The 27,858-nt window shown below is 33.9% G+C and overlaps 1 protein-coding gene across 9 annotated transcripts in view; it reads left to right on the top strand.

The window, feature by feature from the left end:
* LOC119835491 (potassium channel subfamily T member 2) overlaps nt 1-27,858 on the top strand; it is a 96,783-nt gene that overhangs the window by 34,528 nt on the left and 34,397 nt on the right. For 2 of the 9 annotated variants that reach the window (XM_038360352.1, XM_038360349.1), the window contains exon 1: nt 21,117-21,432. The exons of the other annotated variants lie outside the window; for them this stretch is intronic. In XM_038360352.1, coding sequence (XP_038216280.1) covers nt 21,362-21,432 — 71 coding nt within the window. In that variant the 5' untranslated portion in view covers nt 21,117-21,361. Of the gene's footprint in view, nt 1-21,116; nt 21,433-27,858 lie in introns of those variants that run through there. 9 annotated transcript variants of the gene reach the window in all.

Raw genomic sequence — 27,858 nt, 5'->3', positions numbered from 1 at the left:
ACCAGCTACGGTGTTCCCGAACAATTACGACATTGGGGCCTTCAAGAAAAGAGCGTATATGTCCCTGAAAGGCCGGCATAGCACTTGTAACTCTAGTGTTGCAAGTGTTTATGGGCGGTGGTGACCACTTAACATCAGGTGGCCCACCTGCTCCTTTACTTGCTCTGCCATAAAAAAAAAAAAAAAAAAAAAAAAAAAAGGTTAAATGCTTCCATATTTGCATTCTTGTAGCTACAAATTAAATTGCTCAAATATGCACTTATTGATATTATTTCTATCTATTACTAGCGCTACGTCCCGGCTTCACTTGTGGATCGTTTTCTCTCCAAAATAACCTACCTTGCACCTTCCCGAAAAAAAAATTGCCGAATCGGTCGAGCTGTTCTTGAGATTTACGCTTAGTAACACATTTGGCGAATCATTTTTATTTATATAGATGAATTTACTATAGTAGATAGTATTTACAGTGCTTTAATATATTTAGAAAAGAATCGTTCTTTATTTCGGGATTAAATTGTACAGTAAAAAAAATTATCATATCAGTGCATGACCGACAGAGAAGCAATTTGGAAGTACACCGTTTTTATGACAAATACTGAAATATATCATTATAAGAGCACCTTCACGTTTAACTTATTTGATTTTACGCGTGTCGTTAATTTAGAAATTCGTGTTTTTGAGGATGTTTTATTACATTCCTCACGTAGTCCTCTTGGAATTCGAGGTAAATTTTATATTCCGTCGCTATCAGTATCCATATCATATTTTCATTTTGCCTACGACCTCGTCGGCGCAGTCAAAGGAAAGCATTACACACTGCACTGTCTCGGGTTTTCCCCCACATAGTTCCCGTTCTCGTGATATTTAGAGGATTAGAACTATCATAGGTCATTTTCTCGGGTCTAAAACTATACCTGTAACAAATTTTATCCAAAGTGGTTAAGTGGTTTACTCGTGGGAAAGAGAGTCATACAGAGTTACTTTTGCATTTATATAACATTATATTGGCAGGATACGTATAAGATACTAGCTGCGCCCCGCGGTTTCACCCGCGTAAGTCCGTATCCCGTAGGAATATCGGGATAAAAAATAGATGTTGGCCGATTCTCAGACCTACCCAATATGCTTACCAAATTTCAGAGGAATCGGTCAAGCCGTTTCGGAGGAGTATGGCAACGAAAACTGTGACACGAGAATTTTATATATATAGATATTAGTATATATTTAATATATTTATATATTTGCTATTGTGTGCATTTTACACTTATAAGAATATAAACACGTCTTTGCACCATAAATTATTTCTTTATTTAAACATACAAGTTTATAAATATCCGGCTCACATATTTCACAATAGAGAATTTCACAATATTGAACCTGCACGTTGCTTCGAAGTTAGAACGGTACTTATGAAATATTTTCCAATGCACTTATACGTAGTGAAAACATCAAACAGTGTTATTGCATTCAAGTGGAACAAAGACGCTTATTCAGGTCTTAGAGCAGTCTTAAAGACCACAATGCTAGTGGAAATAAATATAGCTATTGTGGCACAAGTAAGGGTTCCAGAGAACTGAGGAGGGACAAAAGGCGGCACTCGATTGATTGTATTTCATTGTTTATTTATTGCGCCCGGTATTACGACTTTAAGGTACACAAACATATATTTCTCCGGCAAACTTTCATGTCTTATAACTTAAGTTTGTAAACAGTTATGTTTGAGTTAAGGTTGTGAACTATTAGCAACAATGAATAAAGCTGAAGGGGTTTGTTTGATTGAACGCATTAATCTAAAAAACTACTGCATAGATTTGAAAAGATCTTTAACCGTTGATAAGTACGTGATCCCTGAGCTATTAAGTGTAGACTTTATATGAAGTTAGGGTGAATGCGGGGTGGTCATAACCGAGCAATAATATTGGCATTACGTTTAATTTTGGACTCCGAAACCTAATATTAGTTTAATTCATATTTACTCATGTCCTGTATTAAATTTTACCAACATTAGAATAAACATAGGATCAAACGTTTCAGTGTTTGTGTGTTTGTATTAGCTAGTTCAGGTATTGGAAACTTCATAACCCTCGGCTTTGCTGTCTGTAAACATAAGCACATGTTAGTTTAAGCCGGCCGTAATATCTTTATGGCATTTCGGATGCATGAAATAACATCAAACATCCGAACGTCATTTCAATCATCAAACTCGTGGACACAAATATAATGTCAGTAATTGAATATTTAGCATTCCGCGTGTTCGAATAAATAAATAATCACCCCGATGTACTGTAGCTATACAGCATTTATATAAATCCCGAACAATATACCATACTGTGGAAGTAAAAATATTTGTTTTTGGGTCTCAAACATCGAACATGTAAATAATAAACCCGTTGGAGTTTTGCCCGAAAATAAATATTCGATGCATTCATAAATTTATGAATAGGAAATTCGACGTGCTTATTCCTTCATGAATTTACGATTTAAGATTACGTGTTGAATAATTGATGTAAGTTTTATTATCTAAATGTGTTAAGTGTTATTTTATAGGTTGAGCCTTAAAACTTGCATTTTAATTTTTGATTATTATATTCAAGCGACATCAAAAAAAACGTTACCAAGTCGATTGTTATTTTTTGTGTTTTGTTACTGGGTGAACCCATTTTTATGATTCTATTTTATTTGAAAGCTTTCCATGTGGTCCCTCATAAATCTACTCTTGTACTAGAGCTATAACTTATACAAAGTTCCATATATGAAGCACACATTTATCCACAACGCTTTTCACATAATCTTAAATCTCAATCGAAAACAAGTGGAGCGACGACACACGGCAAGGCGTTTAACGTCTTCGCGATGCACGTGCAGTACCATGTATAAATTTCATATTCCCTCAATACCACCAAGAGGCATTGTAGTATTCCTTTGAAATCTCATCGTGGATCTTGAATAGTCCTCAGAACTATTCAAGCAAATAATCCAGACAAGCAGGAATTAAGCCTTTGTATTGATACATAGCTATTTTAACAATAGTACGCTGTAGTTAATCTGTTCCATGTGTAGATATGTTTTCCTGTATATATGTTAATGTAGACCTTTTGTTCGAACTACTGGCATATCAGTTGAAAACATGTCTAGTAGCGCAACCTGCAAATTGTAAGATGTACAGGATATAATTGTGTTTAAATCTTTCTTATTTTCGTTATACGCTCGTACTTTTTCAATTACATTTTTTGTAAAAATTAAAAGGTTTCTTTGTGTATAATCGGCTGCGTACACATTTAATGTGTGTATATAAAATAAGAAATAACCATAAGCCTAACTAAAATAACTTTTTGTTTTCTGACACGTTTTAAAAGATAAACATAACGCAATAACCGTATCGTTCTGTATTCATTACGCCGCCTGGGTCGCTTCTACGGTGGAAATAGATTTTCATCACGCTAAGTTGTATAAGTCTGATTAACTTCCTAACATCTACTTAATAACATGAAGCATAGTAAAAAACTATTTTTTTATTTATCTATTGAAAAATGGGATGCGGGGCAAATGTAGTGTACATCTGTATCGCTGTTCGATTTTTTTAAGAGTTGGCGGACAAGTAGGTTTTCTGTTTCTGCCAGATTGAGACTTTTTAGTAAGCCCCACCGGGAATCGAACCAAGAGTTCCTGGATAGCTGTAGTTTTAATAAATTTCTTTTATAACGTGATTGTTCTGACTCGTGTTTGTCGTCGGCTACAAGTAAAATGATCGAAATGCAATGATAGAAAGCCCATGAAAGTGAAGGAGCTTAGCAAGCACACGCAGGATTCTTTACAATAGTTTTAAGGTATATTAGGCAAAAACGGGAGATGTGTATGAAAAAAATTGTTGAGGCACTGATTGCACAGTATCACTTTACTAATATATTATTATATTCGTATAACGCATTTTTTAACGTCAATATTAATTAATATACACATAATTACATAGGTAAAGCTTTCGATCCCAATTATAGCTTTGTAATTGGACACTTGGCCGGTCTTCGAGTTTAAGCATCGAGCTTACACTCGAAGACCGTCCTCCAGATTAGATGATTTATACATTTTATATGGTACAGTAAGGGAGGCCATGATGTCGAATATAAATAGTTATATTATACTCTTTGTATCCCGCGGAGTCACTCGCGTATGACGACGTAAAAAGTAGTCTATCTGCTAATCCAGACTTCAATCTATCTGAAAAGAAAAAAAAACATAAATAAATAAATTACCTTATAATAAGCTGTTTTCGTCTGAAAGAGTAGCAAATATTCATCCATATACTGACAAACTTTTGCGTTTATAATGTAAATAATAAATAAATTATTTAGTCATAAAATTTTTACATAATGTAGTAATGCAGTATCTGACTCCCAAACTAGATACGTCAGGATTTTACAGAAGGATTTTTCACAAGTTGTAACTGGAACCCGCGCTCTGATAAAAAATACACAAAAAAGTTGACGTGTGATAAAAAAGTGTAATTATTTGACTTTGTGTGATGGGATTCCAATCTAGAAGGGTAGAATGTGCAAAAAGTAAGAAATGCAATTCCAATTTATAAATCACAGCTATCTAACATATGCTCACGGTACACGTTGATGATTGGTTGCGTTTCCCTTTGAAAATGTAATTTAAGCCGGCGCCTATTGCTCCCATTGATAGATCTATGTTGCTTTCATGCTTCTGTTAAAGCTGTTTATTGAACTGATTAATAACTATTGGTGTTTTCATAATTATAACCAGATTTGCCAAAAATATGCAAGTTCTTATTGCAAATTTTCTTATACGTAATCTAATCCAAATCAAGTTTTCAAGAGCCAGGACATAATCGAACTCTGTTGTAATCAAATATTAATCCACGCTAACTGTAGTCTTGGACTTTGTTCTAGTGGAGTTAGGTATTTCTGTACGCAGTTTTAATAAAATATACCGTGTCTTTAATTGACATTGATTTTCCAAATGCTCTAATATTAATGCTCTAATCAGTAATGATGGACAATTTTTTTTGGTTATACAATAGAATTCTTTCGATACTATTTATATTATTATATTAAACATTAAGTATCCCCGTAGCAGTCAAAAATAGTTTTGCATATAACTACAGGCCGTACTCACTGTATAAAACGTGGCAGCTATAATTTTGACAACGTAGTCATGCTCTTGCTACGGCCGCTCGGCTACGAACCGGTTGCTACGAGAATACTAACCGCTTGATTCAATTGTTCGGTTATACAATAAGCATGAATCTATTTAATTATATATGGAGTTACGTAATGACAAAAATAAATAATTTTTATACTCAATTTGAAGTTTTATAGCAATGAAATGCTTAATAAATGAGAAATTTTCAAAGGGTCAATTTAATTCTATTCTTAATAATTATACTTAACAAAAAACTACAACGCTTTCCAGAACTATACTACTTTACCATGACAACAGATGTTCGCATGCGAGTGTAAGAGCAGAATGAAACCATTTTATTTCTGATGGAACCTTTAGTAGAATATACTTGTAGCTAACAATAGGTCGGGCTGGCGTTATGCCAGGGTCTTAGGAGAGCAATGAGTGACCTCTTCCGCGGGCTAACAACTGTAAATCTTCGCAGATCTCGACAAGCTGTAGCATTGTCGTTGCGCTAGTTTTTTTGCCAAATGTGAAGCTAACTGAATCCGAACTGTTTTGTCTATTTACGTGAATCAACCAAAGATATTGAATACGTAGAATAATGAGTAAATGTAATTTATTATTGTAACTATGTCACTTTAAGGGCGTAGACATGTATAACTTTTTTATTTATAGTTCTACGATAAAAAGTTACTGGACCAAAGTTGTAGAGAATTTAATTTGCAACAAAAAATGTTAACAATTTTTGAAGTGAAACTTCTTTAGAATCGTTGAGATTTCAAACCTGATGCAACGGAAAAACGACAGGTAAGAGACACAAATACAAAAATGTGTAGAATGAAGCTGGCAAAGAATGAGACAGAAATATACATACTATTTTATATATATTCATCTCATTCTTTTGTCGATTGAAGTTTCACTTCTATCGTGTGTGAATCGCAAACACACCTTTTTTAAATAAAATAAATTGCGTCCTCTAAAAAACGCAACCCCAAATGTAACTTTTCAATGGACTAATGTGAAAGATAACAGTCTAATATGGTTGAATTAAGAAGTATAATGTTGCGTCATTACAGACCTTTTTATGCTTTGTATATATTTCTGAATGTAATCCGAAACTTCCCCACATGTGTCAGTATAAATCACAAGGCGGCATATTTAATTTTAATCGTAATTAACAACTCAACGTATTTAAGCTCCATTCGCTGCCGTAATCCCCTAATTTCCCTTTGTTACCTGCATACTGTATTTGACTTCCCGCAAAACCCTCATGTCGGATTGCAACTCAAATATTCGTTACGAATTTAAGACTAGTAACAAACTTGTACATTTCAAAAAGTATTAAAATCAACATTTCAAAGGGATTGTGTTCATTTGTACGCGTTTGAGCTGTATAGTCACTGGCATGTTATTTTTTTCGCAATCTTATAACCATACAGTAGTACAACAAAGTTGTTTAAATAGGTCAAACGCTCGAGGGACAAGGGGCACGAGGACGCGGGAGGAACAAGCCCGAATTACACACGTCTTTTTGTTAGCAGCTCGGGTCTACGGGTTATATATATATATATATATATATATATATATATATATATATATATATATATAATAAGCGGATATTAAAGTATATTCGATAATTGACTCAAATCAGTGAAAGCAATCTCTCACAAAAAAAAAATACTACGGTAATAATACGGAATTTTCTTATACATTTTTTTTTAAATGAAAAAAACATTTCAAAAAAAATGTATAAGAAAATTCCGTATTATTTACCGTAGTATTTTACAGATACAATGGCAATACAATCGAAGGGCTAGCCTGTCGTAATTTACGGTCAAGGCCGCAAATAACCTAAATTTGTTTCAAGAGAAAAGGAACCTCGAATGGATTGGCATAAAACATAGCAGTCACTAATAATGTTAGAAATGTTGCTACAAATGATAATGATACTTATTCCGCACAGGATTTTTTACAGAATTATATATAATAATTAGGCAAAGTTTTAAACTTTGCCCAATGTCTAAAGTTTAAAGCTTAAAGTGTTTTAATAGAAAGTTAAAAAGAAAGTGGTATTCGTATTTTAGACTAAATATCATTATAAACTCATTAAATATTTAAAAATATATTTTGTTAAATCTACCATTCGAAATCCTATTCTCCAAAGAGTTATGAATGTGAGGCCCTATTTACTATACGATAAAATTAATAAGAATAGAACTGTACAGTGTTTTAATATTTACAAGAGGTCGAAGGAAGCCTCTTTGGGCCCCACAAGTCGTAACGCCGTTATCTTAGTCATCAAATGTAGGAGGCGGGTGTAACGTCACATTTGACTTTTGTTTTAAAAGGATTTCGCCTCGGCTCTCTCATACGATTGCCGAAATAAGCCTATGTTTTTCTTGGTGCCATGCAACTTCGGTCGTGACTTCTCTACTCAGACAAATAAGTTTGGGCTGTGTTGGAAACGGACGCGTGACGATTACCCTTGCCTTTTATTTGGTTTTTATACAACATTGTTAGATCAACAAATATTTTATCCATAAATATTTTCTCTAAGTTCTATTTAATGCTATTCCTTACATTGAATTGTACACTTTATTTATTGTATCAAGCATCAACATTAAACAAAACAAATCAAGTTGAAGGTCTTTCCTTCGTCACTCTAATCACGTTCGTGTAATCACTAAAATGGACTGATATAATAATATTTTCAGTAGGTACATCTCCGAAAGGCCGTTTCGAATAGATACCTCTAACAATGGAGAATAGCGGCTACAACAATGGTTCGACATGACGGATTGTTCAGAAATCAGTTATGGGTATATAAGAAACTGCCTCCGGTTTCTCCCAGGGGTCGCTTTAACAGAAGATCTACAAGCTGATTGGCATCTGTTCTGGATAGCGAATGCCCGCTGCAAACTATGGGCATTCACTAATCTATAATAACTTGTTCGAGATGCCTGTGAAGCGTTCAACTGTTTATTACTAATTTAGTACTTTAGTTATATTTGACCATTTTCGGGGATCTCTGGATGTACATGTTTAAACAAACTTATGTTGAGGATAAATAACTGAGAAACCACCATTTACATCATATTAAATTTACTTTTCTGAGGCGTTTTGTATTGATATAATGTAATGTAAAGGTGTTTCCATATACACTTATACATATACATTATACTATTTATATGCTCTTCTACGAACGAGGGATATAAACAATTCACAAATTAAGCTATATTCAAGGGTTTAAAAAGCATTTATTTTATGCATTTATTTATTTTCTCTATAAACAATAAATTTCCAAACGCGCATTTCGTAAACAACTCAACGTATGAATCCAATTAGCATACAATAGCTCTAAAATGGGAATGCAGCGAAATGCGATTAAACGAATCACTTAGTATGCAAGTGGGTTAGAAGAACGCAACACAGCGAGGAAAGTCGAGTAGAAAATAATTTATATTATTATTCGAAAACCTTGAATATTTATTTCTTTTACATTGAGCCGAAAGGTCTAGATTAATTCATTCATATGAAACTGAAGTGTGACAAAATGTTATGAGAAATAAGCTCATAATTTTTCGATAATTAGGAGTGTGGTTAATCTATAATCTATACTTAAACTCTTTTCTTATTAGTTGAATCGACATTTTGATTGTAGGTTAATTACTATTCAATGAGCCCTTTAAACAAGGCAAATGTTGTACTCAGTACCACTCATGTCACAGTTGCAATTTACAAAACTCAAAAAAATCAAATATAGTGCTTAATAATATGTACTTCTATTATGATAAACATAGTACTTGTAGTTCTGATAAGCATGCCCTCTGCTAACAAATTGTAGACGCGGTAGTAGTTCGCATTAACTTGTATAGATGGCGCGCATTTCAAACGAGTTTCGGGAGGAAATTAATTTTGTAGTATATTAGCTTATAAAATTATTATACACTTTAGCTATAGTTAAAAACGTAGTAACCAATTCGTAATAATATATGGATACATATAAAAAATAAATAAAAGCACACAAACATATATTTTCTCTATTATATTTCGTGTCTTTTATTAAACTATAGCAATACCCGGCTCCGCGTTGCTGTGGCTATGTAATTATAAAAATATTAAGATTATGAATTATTGGGATGATTAATCCAAATAAAAACTCCTATATCTTAACTTGGAACACATAAAATACAACATATACACATAAATATTCTATTGATCATAAAAAACGCTTACCCCACATTAAATATTATGTTACCTGATTTTATAATAAGAAGGTAAGTAAGTGCGTAAGTACGTTAGAACAAAAATAAACATAATTAATATTATGTAAATGATTTTAAGTCAAATGTATTGTAATATTCACTTATTTCATTCTAATAACGTACTCATACATTTCAGTATTTCACCCGCCATCTATGTACATCTATATCAATATGTATACTATTATTATAAAGAGGAAAGATTTTTATTGTGACATAGATTATATATGTATCAGGGGTAAAACCGGGGCGAACAGCTAGTATAATAAATAATAAGTATCTTAAGTCACTCTACTCTATTCTATCTTAAGACACAACAATAACATAAAATCGATCCCTTGCGACGTAAAACAAAGACAAAGGATAATCACACTATCACACTAACATTATAATTGTGAAAGTTCCTTGTTTGGATATTTGTCCATCAATCACGATCAAGCTACTGAACAGATTTTGGTGAAATTTCGTATACAGAGAGGGTATGAGCTGACTTGATTTATTATCCCGATAAAATACTCCCCTGGGATGAAACAGGAATCTTGATATCGAAAGCCGGGACGAGCGTCTAGTATTGTATAATACAGTATTTTGAATTGAAATTAACCAAAGCAAAATCGTATCTAAATACTTACATAACTATGTAAGGGATCAATGTCACAGATTACTGAATAGTTTGTCAATAGTTACTAACAATTAAATTAACATAATCTATAATTAACAAAAAAAAATAAGCTGTCTTCAAATAATAAAATAAATTAAATCGAGCTCGGTGGTTCACATTACATTTTTTGGCCACTGATGACGGTATAACGTTTATAAAAATATCTCCACAGGCACTTTATTCCCTGGATGTGACAACATAAATCTTAACTTCTGTACGTGTGTAGTGTATCACGCATCACCCTACACGAGTTGTCGAACCAGTCGATTTTGACATAAAGATATTGTAATTTGCACAAGAAAGATACTGAATAATCACTATTTCACTAAAGCAGTGTTACTTGCTACCGTCTGTCACGTTGCCATTATAGATACCACCGAACCAATCCAAATGTCTGTTATGGGTATATGATCATAGGTATATCATATTTTGATACTTTTTTATCCAACTCAAATCAACAGAACACAACTCAAGGTCAACTCGGCGAAGCAGTTAGGGGTTACAAAAATTTAGTAACTGCGTCGGTAAATATTTATATTGGAAAATTGATATGGAAATGAATTGAACCTTTACAAAACCAGCATTGAAAAGCCCGGAATAATTAAACAGCGAACCGGTTGATTTTTATTAAATAATTCATAAATATTTCAATCACTCGTTTTAACCTCAGGTGCATTCCGTTATTCAATACTCTTTTGTTGTCAAAATTGTTTTGTCAAACTGCGATCGAATCAAAAGTTTTGTTCGACAACAAATTGAACCGTTTGAACAATTGTTAGCAAAAGGAGATTTTCAATTCGACTCGTCTTGAATTGTGTTATTGCTTTTTTATTTTTCTGCACTTGCTACTTTTCATCTTTATATAAACCAAAATGGTCCGGAATCTCGTAGAGGTAAATATTGATAAATAATTATTAGTTATATATATATAATATTAGTTATACACACATCCTTTTTAAAATGAAAACAACGGCACCTACCTACTAAAATTAATGCGATTTACAATTATTTTTCGAACAAAATTGCGCTCATTGAAAGTTTCCTCATATAAAAATATGGACACGTGATTGTTAAGGAGTTTTACATCTATAACAGTCTTGCATAAATATAAAGATTTTGAAAAATATTATTTGCAGACCCATGTAATTGATGAGTTTCACATTAACAAACTTCGTCGTACATTAAACCAATTGACGTCAGTTCAAAGTACTTGTTAATGTAATTAATATTTAATTTGACCCTTCTGGTGCATTCCCGTATAGCATGTGTCGTTTTCCCACGAGCATGTGCTTTATACATAATCTTTCAGAACGTGCACGTTGTATGCTAGAGTGGGCCAACGAACTGGTAGTTTGTCTCACCACCAACGCCTATGATCATTTGAAGACGTAAGGCCTCTACAAATGTGTTGACCCGGTTTAAACGGTATAGGATAGGAAAGGGTTGACGGCGGGTTTGAAGGAATGGAACTGGAGGGTAAGAAAAAGTATAAAAGTAAAAATAAACGAAACTCCGACTCACCGACCTGCTCGTTCCTCGATTTCCTTGACGTTCCTTTATCACACATCCTTACTTCCTGATAAAGAGTCCCCCCCCCCCCCGTCGGGGAACTCTCCTTATTTTTGAGATAATATGATTTTCTTACGATAAGCGAAAATATCGATGAACATACACAAAAATTGATACAGACACAGAAACTCTTCCTTTTTACCAGTTACATTTACCATTATTTCATTTTGACCGTAATTATGATTGATTGTTGATTAGTGAATAAATCAAACATACGCTTAGAAGATTTGGAAGGCTAGTGAAGGTCTTGAGTCTTTGTTTCGTCAACCGCTTGTTTTTCTTGTTTTGTTTCTCGATAACTCTGTGAGTTGTCTACGGATTGACTTGATCTAGTCAAAGAATCTCCTTTGGGTGATCGCAGCTGTTTGTTTCTAGGAAATTGTATTCATTTGTTCCCATATTAGAATCTGGATTGGACCTCTCCCAAGAGACTTCAGTGACCTCTTTTGAACGATTATTGAAGAAAATCTTCATCAAAAATGAAAAACCAATATAACATTTTATTCATAACGGCTTCTAGATAATAATATAATGACTCATTGGTTTTGTTGAAGGAAGTTGATTGATATGAGGAAAGTATAATAAAATTAATGAAGGTTCTTTCGAAGTTGCTGTCGGACAATATTGGATTCACTCGGAATTATTCACATATTCTTGTTATATTTTCAAATGACTTGAATAAAAGGAGGAGGTTATCATTTCGACTGTATTTTTGTCTCTGTTTTTATTTGGCCTAATTCATACAATTTGAGGGCGATTTTATTTTTTAATGACACATGTACACATGACAACTGTAATGCATTATCTGAGAGAATTTCAACTATCTGCGTAAATAAGCACGGTTCTTTAGACCTGATGACAGACGGAACAACATTCAGACAGACGGCAACAGAGTCTTCTTTGGATACAGACACTTGAAAATATGAATATTGATCTTTTCTAAAAAGCGAAAAAAAGTGACGCGCGGGCTTACGCAATGATAAAAAAATTTCGTTAATGTGTTGTTTCGTGATAAAATGTATGAATATAATGGCTTAGGATCAGATACAATATACATTATTTGCATAATGCAGGCGCAAGTTTCCATAACACGATTCAACAACAATTAACTTTTTTTTAGAAACAAAATTAACAATAATTACCATGTTTCCATAACACGACTGTCCCTAAAGACAAATACAAACCTACGGTTACACGTTGTATTAAAGAGGAATAAGGAAAAGCTTTGTTATAGGTTATTTAAATAAAACCTTATTATAAACAATTGGGCGAGTATGAACATAATAGACTCAAAATTTACCTGCTATGGTTTTCCCTCTTAATAGTAAAAGATCTAAGTAGTGCCTTTTTTTATTTAATTTAATATTCTACCTAAAAATTACGTACAATATTACAACTTATTATAACATAGAATCGCGATCAACGCTAATGTGATTTGAAATGGTGCTTTCATTGGGTTTAATTCAGGTTAGAGCTTTGATTTAAAACGTTTCTGTATCAGCGGAATTCCTTTCAATCTCGCGAGATAAAAATAATCAATGGAAACGTTATTCAATTGGAATTTATACAAGACCTAATGAGTGAGTCAACTGACTAGCAAATATCACGGTTCATTATAATGATTGGATAATTATTTCATACCTTTCTTTTTCAATTAAAAAACAAACCATTTGATAAAATTGTTTGAGAATTTTCTCGAAAAACTTAGTATGTGTGTTTCTCCACGTGACTTGGGAAGAAATATTCATAAATTAAATATTCGTGATACCTCATCGACTTAATTTTGACGGGATTACATGAAACAGGCGAGCAAAAAGCTGGGATCAGCTGCAAAGGACGGTAGTTTAAATTTTTCATGAATTTTCATTTGCGATTTAAATTCGCGTCCGCGCTTATTTTTATTTTATTTTATTAACAACGCGATGCAGATTTCTATGTTTTCGTGTTCTACAGTCGCAGCGGGATAATTAATTGAAAATGCTGGGAACCAACTGTTTTTTTACCTCCACACTAATTACTACGTACCTTGAAAAAGCACAATGTTACATTAATTAAAATATGTCACAAAGTTGATCATGAATTTTTATTTAAATATTTTTGCACCAACGTTATCCCTGTCTTATGAAATTTTATATTTTTCGGTGTATCCTAGTTCAGTCATAAATTACACTTTTATGCAAGTCAGACTCAACATCCAATAATATTTATTTATAATCTGCCACTATTTCTACTTTACTACTATTTCCTCTTTTTATTCTAGGACACTACGAAATGATCCACTCGTTTTTTATGGATTTTCGGTCATAATTGCAATATAGAAGCTGTAATAGACTTCAGGACTCAACCGTGCGGCTGCATGAACATTTGCTCTGAACATAGAGACTTTGAATCTTGATGTCTGAGTTTCGAATCGAAACGAAAGCTTTGAGAGCCTTATTAATTGGAAGTGTTGCTATATTAGATTCGGCAAGGTTATTGAGTGATGCCTGATGCTTGAAATTGGCAGAAAGTTTAATTTAGGTTTCATTCGTTCATTCAATTCATACTAATTGTTATGACTAATGTGAGAGTATAAAGTGAAGCATACAGCGGCGTTGAATATAATATACTAAATAATATAAGATTTTGACAACGTTGAATATAATATAACATACTAAAGTCCCAAAAACGACTAGGCAATTTCGCCGGCGACACAAAAATAGTAAACAATGTAGTAAGGATAAAGATGCGCGATATGACGAATTGCAAAATTTCACAACACGTTAAGTATAGTGTTTTACAACTTAATTGCGTATCAATTTAAAAATCGTATAAATTTCAACCATTTCACGACTTGTTTAAGGAAACTTTAAGCCTACAACTACGGGCTGTGCAAAATGTTTATATACAATCGACAACAGTAAGTGATTTACATTAACAATATTATGTTAATTTCTCAAATAGACATTATGTAATTGAACGACCTCTCAAGATTTTCGATACAACTATCCTAAAGCCTTCACTTTGTGTTATGTTACCCGAACCTTTGAAACTTTCCGCTCCGAGATGAATGTACGAGTCTTGGGTTAAATAGATTGACTTGATTGATAATCAATAAACACATAAATATCTTGCATGTATAAGCTATTTAAAAATATCCTGAGAATACAATTGCAACAATATACTTATTTCTATCTGTCTGTTTGCCCAAATTATGCAAAAATTTATAAACATTAATCTACTTCGTGCTGTATTAAAAATGGTTTAACTCCCACAGCATGGCCTCATGTACATAAGATCTCTAATAGATAGAAGTACTCGTGCGATGTGACGAGAGCTCGAAAAGTAATGTTTTGCGACGCTGATATTTGAGACGACATCCATTAAGTATAGTCAGTTATCCAAATATCCGTTTCTGTAGGAACTTTGGCGTGCTTCACTTCTGAACTATGTTCTAGTTACTTAATCTTAATTACGTTATTTAATCTTTATAAATTATATGCTGCTAGTTTCGAGTGGCATTCCATGTTGAAATTGGTAATAATATATTGCATTTTCTTTTACTTTCAATGCAGTTTTATAATACATAAGTTTTCTAGACACATTTTGCTTGTTCATTATGCAAAGAAATAAATCATCTGCATTGGGATAAAACCTACATGACTTTGTAAAATCTATCACAAAGCGAGCACAACACAGGTATACCCAGAGGTACACAAGGTATATAACCATTATGTAATTATATAAGCTATTTACATATGCGTTAATAAGTCAAAATGGACACCGAGTTGCACAAACTTCGCGTTCAGCCAAAACATTTTGATAAAATCATTAAATATTTGATCGAGCATAATTTATTCACAGTTCATTATGATATAACAGAGCTCCATCTCATGTTGCATTTCATAACTATAATGTCGCTGTAAAATTAATGTACCGTTTATGGTAAATATGCCTTTTTAATTATTTACGTATCTACTGCTTTACTGGTTCATTTATTAAATAAATTACAGACCTTTTCTACCTATTCATTAATGGATGGAAAGTGGAAACTAGGGTGGTTATTTTACCATTATCGCAAAATTTCTCGTTTATTTAAAATTGGTGACAAGTTCTAAACTATTTGTAGGAATAATTTATAAGCTACCTCTTCCCATGAGTAAATGATATCTATGTAACTCTCAAAGACCGATGACACACATTGAATAAAAACTAGCTCACAACGCGTTGTGGTCATAGTAAAAGGTCCACATTCGTGTCGAGGCTAATACGCTATTTTACCTTGGCGTGTTGTGGCAATGGATAAACGCCATGACGAGACTTTGGTTTGAATTTTTTTTAAAGAAGGCAATGTACGCTAATAGCAAGGAGAGTAAGAAATTAAGATAAAAATGAGAAGGTTACCTGCACACGTTTTAGTGTAAATAATGAATCAGTTGTTAGAGAGGAGCGAAGCGAGCGTGCCGCGGCGGCGGCCGACGACTGCCAGAATCAACTTTTATATTTCCCACTCAAACAAAAAACGTACAAGAATACAATGACTTACTGCAAGTATGCATAAGTTTGCTCAAATATTGCTCACCCCCTTGAGTGTTATCAAAATCGCGGCATGCTCATTGCGAAGCGAATAGCATGTCAGCCACGACACGAATTTCGCTCTGAGGCCTTAATATGATTGTCACATCGCATTTTGTAAGTGTTTTCATTAGAACCATGTGCGTTATCGATTTTGAGGGTGATATTTGATATTTAAAATTATATTTTTTTTTACATAAGAAAGTCTCGTCTTGAAGTATAATATTAAATGTACCTGGTTAAGAGTGTAGACACTCAGATCTCAGATATCACCGAGTGTGATACTCACTGATACACCATCTGATTCTTTGAAGCAATCTTTCAAAATGACACAGAAGTATAACAGTTTTGTTATATTTGAATGGAGTTATTTCTTCCCCCAATTCTGTTAAAGTGGGACAAAGTATTCAGGATGCACCCTTGTTAGGTTCAAGCGCTGCGGAGGCTGGAGGACTTGTTTGTTGTTTGCTCTCCACTCTGAGTGGGGAAATATTAACACATACATTTGTTTCCTAGATTTATTCGTTCGAAGATATTGTGTTGGATGATATGTAAGGTTGCAATCTAAAATTAAAATACCCGTTTTTTTCTATCGGAGCGGGCAACCAAGCAAGCTACTAGCGACCACCATCGCAAATGGTCATTTACAGAGATAGGGCCTTGTCAAATGTGTTGTTTTCAAGGGATACCTAAAGGATTGCCGACGGGAATAAAGGTATTGACTGGGAAATATGAAGAAAAGGAAACGGGCCTTTACGACCAACCGTAAGTTTGGAGTTTCAATGATGTCAGATATTCACATAATATCATTATACTTGGTACGTTATCAATTGTATTTGTTGTGAGAGTTATAGCGAACTACTCCAGGCCATCTTTCGTAAAAGCATTAAATGTGATTAGAACAAAGTAAGGATGGAATAATTCGTTTATCTTCTTAGTTGGCTTACCTTAGTAACAACTTTCTTCTTGATATATATACGAGTATATAAGAAAGGATGGTTGAAGTTTTGGGATTTTATCGCGATAGTTTTAAAGCTATCTATTTAATTTATAATAGTCTTTCTTGTCAGAAAATTTCATTCATAAGATATACTCGTCACTACATATTTTGTTTTGTTAAAATTTGGTTCGTTTATTTAATGTTGTAAACTGATTCGTATCAATTTTTATTTTTGAATGCGGTCCACAAATAGTTTTTATAGAGTAAACTTGCAATGTACACAAGCAATTTTTTATTCATAGTATTAAAATAAAGCAAAGTTTATTTTATACACAAGAAATCTGTTATAGTGTGTTTATAGTTCTGCATCGCATACATCACTGCTGTATTAAGTGCAGTACACGCGAAGCCTTCAAGCATCACAGAAATGAAGTGAAAGTAAAATAAATCGACCGCAACTAGTTCAAACTAGCGCGAGCTGCATTTCAATGGACATGTAGCTGCGAAACTTATGTGACTTATTCAGTGTGTTTTATCGGGATTAATAGATTGGTAAAGTATTTCAACAAAATATACCTATTATTTGATAACTATGTTGTTTCTGAAATTGTACTCATGATTGAACTGATATAAAACTGTACTTCAATCGTATCAACAAAAAACAACCTTTCAAATTCTACTGTTGTAAATGTGATAGTATTTTTCGCTATAAAGATTAAGATTTGTAAGAATTTACCATATTTATAATATAATCTAATCTTAGATGTCGAGCACACTTATATCCTTGTCCTTACCCTTCCGAGTCCTTTTCTTTATTCCTCTTGTCAATCCTCTCTTAATCCTTTTCGTATTTGGAGTTGGCAATCCATTTGTAGAGTAGCGGTGGTAGCGCTTACCATCACGCGACCTATAAGATCGTATGCCTGCTATGATATCAAAATAATCTAAAATTTAGTACGCGCATAATATGGCTCCTCCGAGGGTAGTTACTTTTTATCCGGATTTTACGGCTCACATTTTATTCGCGCTAAGAAAGTCACGTCTGAAGTTAAATGTGCCCTCAATTACTCATAGTTTGATATTGCGATATATCACACTAACTAGCACAGATTCTGAATGGCTTAAATCTTAAAACAATTTCAATAAATAAACGTAAACAGTATTAATAATTCTTGAACCTTTCAGCTGTAGCCGGTATCTATAACCTTTGAAATAACATCTATAATTAGATGAGGCTTACCATGACGTCTAAAGGCAGTACTAACTTCAGTTTGGATGATTGACATAGGTCGTTAACGTCATCACTTCTTCAAACTGGAATTAGTACTGCTTTAAGACTTTATGGTTACCCCCAGATCTCTAAATAAAACAGAGAAAGGAGCCTTTCTAGCGCTTTAAAAGATATAAAAGTAAAAAGCAATAGTTTATTCATCTTAAATTTTACAGAATATGAGAAATGAGGTCCTCCTACAAAGTTCAAGACGAAATCTGTTTCTATTTTAGTAGTTGTTTCTGACGATTGAAATACTATGATTTCTGTTTCGACTCCTCGCAAATTAGTTTTAGTCGGAGCCAACGAAAATTTGCAAGAAGTAATAGTTTTAATAGCAATATAATTCCTTCAGTCATCAATTATAGTAACAGGTAGATATTGATTATTTAAAAGCCTTTCCTTTTAATCGACTTCAAAGACAATGGCTTTCACAAAAGCCGTTTAATAAAGAATTTTTTAAATCGTTGTTTCGTAGAGCTTTAAAGTATTATAATATTGTATTGTTCTCATCATTCCTTACACGAAATTCAGTAGAATGTGCATTTGTACATTCAAAATAAATCCAAAAACAGTTCTGTGTGACGCACAATGATGAGTTAGCATTATAATTCCTACGAATCGTATGGTGGATAGTTTTATTTCAATTTTGTTCTTCCTTATTTTCATTGAATCTTTTGATCCTAAATTACACAATAAATGAATACAATGAACGTATAGTTCGGTGATGACTTAGTACAAAAGTCAGTGGTTCATACATACTCACATCCACAAGGAACGACATGTCCAAGTATAGAAAGTTCGACGACATGAGACATCTGCCAGCTCGGCCAGCCTGGTGGCTTATGACCTGAACCGTTATAAGAAGTATGTGCCATGGCAGCAATTATCAGCTGATGATTATAATGATGATGACATAAATATGAAATTTATTAATATATCTTTCTTTTAAATAGATTTCAGCAGAAAAATACAATACTAACAGACACATGCTATGACAATTGAATGCTTTTGCGGCAAAGTTTAACTACTTGATAGTTATTGCTCTGTCAAAACAATAAATAGTTATAATATACCAAGCAAATATATACAATACGATATGTCCTGTAACATCATTAATCTAGGTTTAAAACTCTTATTCCTAAAGAATCAAAAAAAAAAAACGAAAACGTCGGTTCGTTCATATGCAACTGCACATTTCCACTCTGAGCTTAATTAACCATTGAATTGAAAAATAACCCGTACACTGTTAATGCTGAAGTGAAAGTCTTGTTTGAGGGCATATTGTAAAGACAGAACCAATTTTCCCGAGCTATTCGCTGACATTACCGGGTAATTCACGATGGTATACATTTGCACAAGTGACAATATTTAGAGTTAATGTGATAATGCTGATAATAATGCTTCGTGTTGGCCTACACACGGTAACAACACGTTTCAAATATTGAAGATAACATGCATAACAATTCTAATCGTGGCGTAGCATGGGGTGGAGGGGGGCTCTGGGGGCCATGGCCCATCGTAAAGTGGGCAGTAGGAAGAGTCAATTTATTGAATAAAAAAAGAAAATATACTTAGAATTTCGAAAGACAGAGGGGCAGCATTCGATTAACATACAGACAAACAGACTGACTTATCTACGGACGTCCGAGTCTTGTTAAAAGGGTCCCGCTCATCCTTTTAGGTACGAAACTCTAGCAGCGTATTTCCAATAGGCCCCAAGCGGCAAAACCCACGCTACGCCCTAAGGATTATGATACAATGATTAGCTAATCTCTTGTTCTATATTAAAATAAAATTATATAAACTGTGAGCAAGTAAACTGTAGTTAGTTATCGCTAATTGGCAATATTTTTGCTAGTTACACAGGGTACCTCTGAGAGTAACTACTAACTCTAAATTTGAAAAATAGGTTAGGGTATTGTAGTATAAATGCGGTTCGCGGGTAATTACAACAGTGTATTAAAAAAACTTATCTGGTGATAGTTACAATGATGAAGCTATTTATTTCCATCCTAGAAGATTCAAGATTATTTGAATTGAAAAGCACAAAATTTCGAATTTACGCTACATACAACAACACCACTACAACATATAACAACACTAATGCACACATGTACAGAGATAACAATAGTTCATATTAAGAACAGAAAGAAGTACCACCTGGTACATACTATACATAGGTACTAATCTATCCTGCGAGATATCTCGGCACAGCTAGTTGACAGCCAAAGCCCCAGTCTGAATTGTGAAACGGCTTACGACTGAAGTTTGGATTTGTTAATGGTATCCCTAGTGGAGCCGTGGCGTAGTGCCTAGTGGCAACTGGCTGAGGCGTGAGGCGTCCCAACTCCCAGTCGAAGCCGAGGCGCGGTCCGCGACGTACGCGTCCTGTTTACGGCTCAACAAACATTTCTAATTAATGACTCAATTCGTACGCGCGAACGTATTAGTTTAATTGATCCACAGTTGTGTGCTTGTTTATTTACTCTTTCATTTCATTTTTACTTGTTGCATATTTAAATTTCTATTGTTTGTTATATTTTTTTGTATTACTGCTACTAAACTATTCGGGTGCATTTCGTGTTAATTGAAATCTGGTTTATCGAATGTAAATGGAGGTGTATTGTACGCCCACAGCAAACAACAATAGCAATAAAAGTTTGCAAATTTCATTATTCACTTTGGCTCTGGTGCGCCGTTTTGAGCAGCTACATTTCAATAAATGCCTTATATTCAAATAAATTTACATTGTAGGTAGTCTTCGCGTTATCCCTCAGTTATTTATAAGTCTAGGCGCTTTTCCTTTTTCTTTATTTTTGTTATTTTCTTGGCAAAGCGTAAATTACTTTTATAGTCCGACCCTGAGGGTGGAGCACGGTGGCTTTATCGTGCTCCAATTAGCTCGCCTTTAAAGCTAGATAAATCCGTGTGACTGTGGGATGAAATAAAAACTGACAATGACGGCCGTGAGCAGATACAGTTCGTATAACTGCTTGACTGGATGGGACAGCTACGACAGGATACCGAGGTAATGCATCCCACTGATCCCACTGCACACAATACTAACATATTACAAATTATATCATTATCCATCACACTCTATTCTCCTAGTTGTATATTAAGTAAAAAAAAAGAAAAGGACCATAAAAATCATTCGAAACCATTAATACCCTCTAGCAAAAAGTGCCATTTATCATACTTAAGCAAAACATTACTTACATCGGCTAACTGGTACCACACTGGCACAAAACGCTGCTCATAGATAAGAAATGATTTGTTAGCGAGACTTCCAGTGCGAGACTCTCAACGGCTCGAATCCTGGAAAGCAATTGTACTAGAAATTGCTGGCGCTTCATTGTTTGATTCAAGGTTACCGAGAGATGGGCGGGCGAGTTGATAAAACGTAACGACGACGGAAGGTTATTGACAACTCATAAACACTTGTAACAAGTTTTGTTAAAAAGAAATTGAATTTTATTTTGCTCGAATCGATTCTATGTTTGCTCATTTACGTGGCGGGAAAATTGAAATATAAAATGTACCTGACCCATAAAAGTCTGGCGTATAACACTTCAGTTGATGCGAAAAATACGAAAATTATCTTGAGTGCGCATAAACAACTCAATACAGAACAAGATTTTTATTTGCTAGATAAAAGTCGGGAGAATCCCAAAAAACCACTTACTGGAAGTTCCAGGTACTCATATTAATAATTGACTGCTTTGTGTGGAGTACGCCAGGGAATACCTTCGATAACTACCTAGACAGTTGGCCAGGAGCAAGGACAAAGCGAGTTACCTTTTGAAAGAGTACTGAATCAACAAGGGCATATCAAACAAAGGTTAATCAAAGAATTTATCAAAGAAACCGCCATTTTGAGTGCAATCGACATTATAAAATTGCCAACTGCATTTTATGACCTAATTACAAGAACGTGGGTGTGTTATGATGATGACATATTATTACCTATATATTTTTACAATAGTATTTAATTGCTTATTATGTAATAAATCTTTATTTAAAATATTATGTATTAAATTACCTTTCCGCCCGCGGCTTTGCCCGCATAGTCGCAGGAATGATAGACCCGGGGTTTTCTTCGTACGGTCTCCTAGCATTTCCGGTTCTAAGCTTTGGTTCTAAGCTACTTGTGCATTTTATTAGTTTAGCTCTTTGAAAACTATTTTTAATTATTTAGACGTGAAATCAGTGCAGATAGCGCTAAAACTTAGCGATTAATTGGTAAATCAAGAAAATATAACAGAAAATTATAATTACTGTCGATCTGTCCTCTGGAAGTGAAAGAAGGAGGGGAGGGGATTTAAGGACAAAACTTGCTCTTTAAAAACTCAATCCAAGCCATCAAATCAATTTAAAGATCTACGTATTTTGCTCTTACACTTTTTTCACACAAACTCACCATTTATGTTAACGTTCTATGTCTTCGTTTTATGCCTTAACGTCATCTCCGTCATATCCTATTCTTTTTCCAATTGGTTTCATTCTAATATTACATTTTTACGTTTCAAAAGCGTGCGCTGCATTTGTGACGTGGGGCGATGTTTTTCAATTGCGGGAACACAGTCGATCATAATAGTCCTTTTCTGTCTCATTGTAGGAATGTTTCATACATCAGATTTTTCAGAAAACAGTGAAGTGAATAAATAGAAAAACGTGGAAGTTGTATATCTGTAACAGCTCAGCAGACATTGCGCTCTAAGTAAAGTATCTCAGACGAGCAACATAAGATAATGAATAAATCCCAAGTGAAACAGTCAATTACCGCATATCAAACTGAAGCAAACTGAAGTTGTCTGTCTGATCGATGACGCTGAAGTTGATCATACTCACGAACAACATATAAATCCTCAATAAAACATTCGGAAACTCGAGAATGTCAGGTCTCGAGGGAAAAAAAGTTAAAACGTCGGAACTCCTGTAAAACAAACTTCTATTCTTTAGCCAATTTCAGGAAACTTGCTGAGTTATCATTTATGCAAACTGTTTGTGGTCCGCTTTTGTCATCCATCAATTTTAAACATAATACTTAATAATTGACTCAATTTTCTCCTTGAATAAATCACTAACATAATACGAGTGGGTGTGCAAAAGAAATATAACACGTGTTTTTGTTACGTAAAATTTGAATTTATAGTGAATAAAGGAATAATTTATATTACAATACTGATAATGATTTTGTATCAAAACAATACGTCAATAAACAAATAATAGTTCCCAATAACAAGACGATTATGGCGAAGTAACCTTTACATACAGAATGGAAAACAGATTCATACAAAAACTATAATACCGTTAGATAGCTTCGTTTTAAATGAGTGGCGTAGGCATTATGCCATAAATGTGATGTATATATACAGGATCCGCCGGCGAATCGCATGTCATGTGTATCTTAATACAAACAAGTATTGTTTACCAAATTTATAATGTTTTATTAATTTAAAGCGCAAAATAGACACCAAACATAACTGCTATATCATTATATCAAGAGTTTTCGATTAAACAATGAATATTTGTTTGGAAGTAATTGAAACAAAGAGGGTCGACCCTAATGGCTCGCGACTGTGCTGCCACGGGCGGGCGGCGGCGATCGCCGGTTCCGCTCTATGGGACATCTCGAACTGTGTTAATGTAACTGACTGACCACCTTGCGTTTACAGACCTATGATAGAATAGTGATGTTCAAGGACATCAGCTCTGAGATATTATTACAAAATGAATAGCTGAAAGAGTGCTTTAGTTGTTGCTTTGTGTGACTATATGGTTGAGTGAACACAAATATGCAGTAAATTTGTTTTATATTTCCCTCATCTTCATTTCTACGTTGTTTCTAGCATGGTTTGTTTTATCGAAAGCAAAGCTTTTTATAAAACTTCTATATGAATAAATGCTGTTCAAAGAAACAATAGCAACGGTCACATATCGATTGATTCACTGCGCCCGTAAATTTGTCCAAATCCTATCAAGCTATTGACAAATGGGCCTTTCTTAGTCGCGTTCGCTCCCGCCCCCGCCCTTTCGTAACTTCAACCACCATCGTATCGCCCGTGGCTGTGATGCGTGCGACGCAGGCTATTGAGAAATTGAAAACAGCCTGAAGTTGTTCACTACCGCGAGGTATAGACATACCAAGGGTAAGCGAGACGTGTTTGGAGAGACTTCCGAGCAATCAGCGCGCTTGGGTACACACATACTTTGTTTTATGTCTGTTTCATATACCTTCAAGCTTATTTGTGGGATCATACAGTTATAAATTCTTATTGAATATCGAACGAAGCACTAACCGTCATACGAGCATGTAATCGTCATAAGGAAACAATGAATGCATTGCCTATAATAATAACTAGCTGTGACCCGCGGTTGTCCGTATCCCGTAGGAATATCGGTATAAAAAGTGCCTATGTGTTATTTCAGTTGTCCAGCTATCTACGAAGCAAAATAGTATTATTAGTCACCAATAGATGTCAGGAAAAAAAAACACGAATAAAACACGAACATGACATTTTCTAAAAAAAATTCCTAGCTAGATCGATTTATCGCCTTATATATATATATATATATATATATATATAGTTATATGTATACACACAAGAATTGCTCGTTTAAAGGTATAAGATATTTACACAATCTTCCATACGTTACGACACCGCATTGGCAATTTTACAACAAATGCAATACGTCTGTCTGATGTTTAAAACCACAACAAAACAATCAAGTATCGACAAGCTGAAATTTCCATATTGGAAAACAACAAACATAATTAACAGTCATACGCTAAACAATTGACACCTACAATTTCAAATCAATCGATATTGACCACTTCGGCATGAATATTTAGTTCAAATTAGCTTGAACATTCAATTCTATCCAATAAAGACATCAAGCGTTCATTTCCGTCGATTATCTGACATCTCCCAAAAGAGAAGCGAGTGCCACAATGAAATGATATTAATCAGACTGCATAATTGGTGATGCCCGGTTCAGCTTGTAGCTATTGCATACTAAATTAACTATTGAGGCCATTGCGTAAACAATAAAGAATATAAATCTAAGAAAGCTCTATCTAGATCCTTCCCTACGGCTCCCTAGGCCATTATTTTTGGTTCTGGGGTTACGTGAAATCTCAAGGTGAAGGAAGATCATGAACTGAATGTTTTTTTATAATGTTAATGAACTCAGTGTAAGTTCACATTAAATTTGCCGTAGACGTATGATGAAAACCTAGGCAAAAACGAAAATCACAACTATGTCTAGATCCTCTTGACCTGGACCTATTGTATATTGCTTCAAGACGCGTTTGGATACGCGCCAAAAAGATTTTCCAGTTTTTTATTTACTCTCTATTCAATATATGATGTTATTATTTTTTGTCGAATTAATTTAATCTACTTATAAAATATCTATTGATGATTGTTTAGTATCTCCATCAGGATAATATTTTCACGTTAACCAGAAATGTAATGTTGGAGATTGTATCTGTGCATCCGTCTGTAGCGCATCTCCATACCCGCTTCAGTACGATTCTTTGATCGGAAGCCTGGCTTATCGAGATGGTCCTATAAAGATAAGCAAAAATGATTTCATTTTCGTTCAAAATCAAGTAAAGACTTGATAGAATTGAAGCGTTCGTATGATTATACAGGAATATCTTCAAAAACGAACGCATAAACGTTGCTAATAATTTTAAATTTTGATGTTTAATTATGAAGAATACTTGAATAAACTACTGATAACAAACAACACGAATACAACGTATGTGATAAAGATAACTAAACGTATAATTTTAACAAAAAGGTACTTAAAAATTGGTAGTATAAAAAAAGCTCGATAGCTCTATTTAATCTTAATAAAACAGACTGAAGACGACTTTTTATATCCACGCCCGGTGAAGCTTCCTGTGGCTCCATTCGTAAAGTAATTAAATCTACTTCGAAAATTACTTGTATTTTGTATGAAGAACCAAACAATATTTTTAGAAGTTTAAAATGAGTTACACGCTAACCTGTCATTAGTTAAGATTGAGAAGCTACGTCAGGTTGGATGTCGTTTTATAATTTAGGGCATTAACGTATATCAAACTACATGAGAGACATTAAATCATTAAATTATAAATAAACTAACGTGTTAGTTTATAAAAACAGGTGCATATTTAATTAGAATCTGCACACATTTCATTAGAATCAAGCCCACATATTTATTTTACAGTTTTATGTTACAACCTAACACAAAACGGGAAAAAATAACACTAAGACGAAATGTAACGACCCAATGTAATAACCATATTACGCCTAAAGGTACGAGGCCATTTGCTTATGCATCGGTAATAATTGTGTCCTGACATACAAATAATCTGGTCAAGGAATCATGATAAATTCATTTACGAATTAGCTGTGACACACTTCACTGACATTTGCATCGATATGAATCAGGGTAACTGAGATTCTGAAATAGAAACGATTTATGCAATTTTCATATCATATAATATGCTATCATTATCCGTCAGTTTTACTGTAATTTGCAATCAATCATAGATGAACAAACGTTTCGTTTCGTTTGAAAATTCTTTATTTATTTACCTATTCTCAGAGTATAATCAGGGATATTAAAAATTACGATAGCTTTCAATCTTCACTGAAAATGTTATATATTTGATGCAAGTCTTTTTATATGTTCACGTTCTTATTCATTCATGTTCTTATTGAAGTTTATAAAATCTTTACAAAACTGTTAGTAAAATTCTTGCTAAATATTTCACGTTGTTTGATTTTCCTTCAATACTACGTCTCGCACCAGATTTTTGTTTTCGTAAACCGCTGCGGAAATTTTTCACGCCAGAATATGCTCTGGCGTCTATCATCGTCAACGTCGAATCGTTTTCAAAATTGTTTATTTACTGTAATTATAGGAACGTAAATGAAATCATCGAAAGATAACGTACAATTTCACATGCTACTATTTGCACACTTCAAATTTCCGTCAGCACATTTGAGAAAAGAAGCAGTTTTATCATTATTGATTATAACATATCCAGTACAAAAATGACTTATCTGAAGCCGATGCTTCTATAAAATATGCAGTAAATGTAGCCAGAAAATTGCAATGCGACACGCTGCACCAGCCTTTATTTGCGGTAACTTTTTTCAAAATAATCGTTACGAACATACTAAAGAAACGTTGACACTGTGGAAATTAGTGTATAATTACGTCATAATGGCGGAGCTCCCGAGGGTCCAGCGCGACATTTGGTACACGCAAACAAGTTCGTGAACCAATATCATAATTGTTACTTTTCATGGGCTTCGCAGACGTGTCATTGTAAACATTAATCATCGCTATGTCTTCAGTGTTAAAAGTCATGTGCCGAGAAGCGTGTCTCAAGTTATTATATATAGCTATTAGTATACAGTGGTATAATGATGGCTGTTCTTCCTAATTA

Source organism: Zerene cesonia, chromosome Z, assembly GCF_012273895.1.
Source record: "Zerene cesonia ecotype Mississippi chromosome Z, Zerene_cesonia_1.1, whole genome shotgun sequence".
In the NCBI taxonomy this organism is placed as follows: Eukaryota; Metazoa; Arthropoda; class Insecta; order Lepidoptera; family Pieridae; genus Zerene; species Zerene cesonia.
This window is presented reverse-complemented; position numbering and strand designations above follow the sequence as displayed.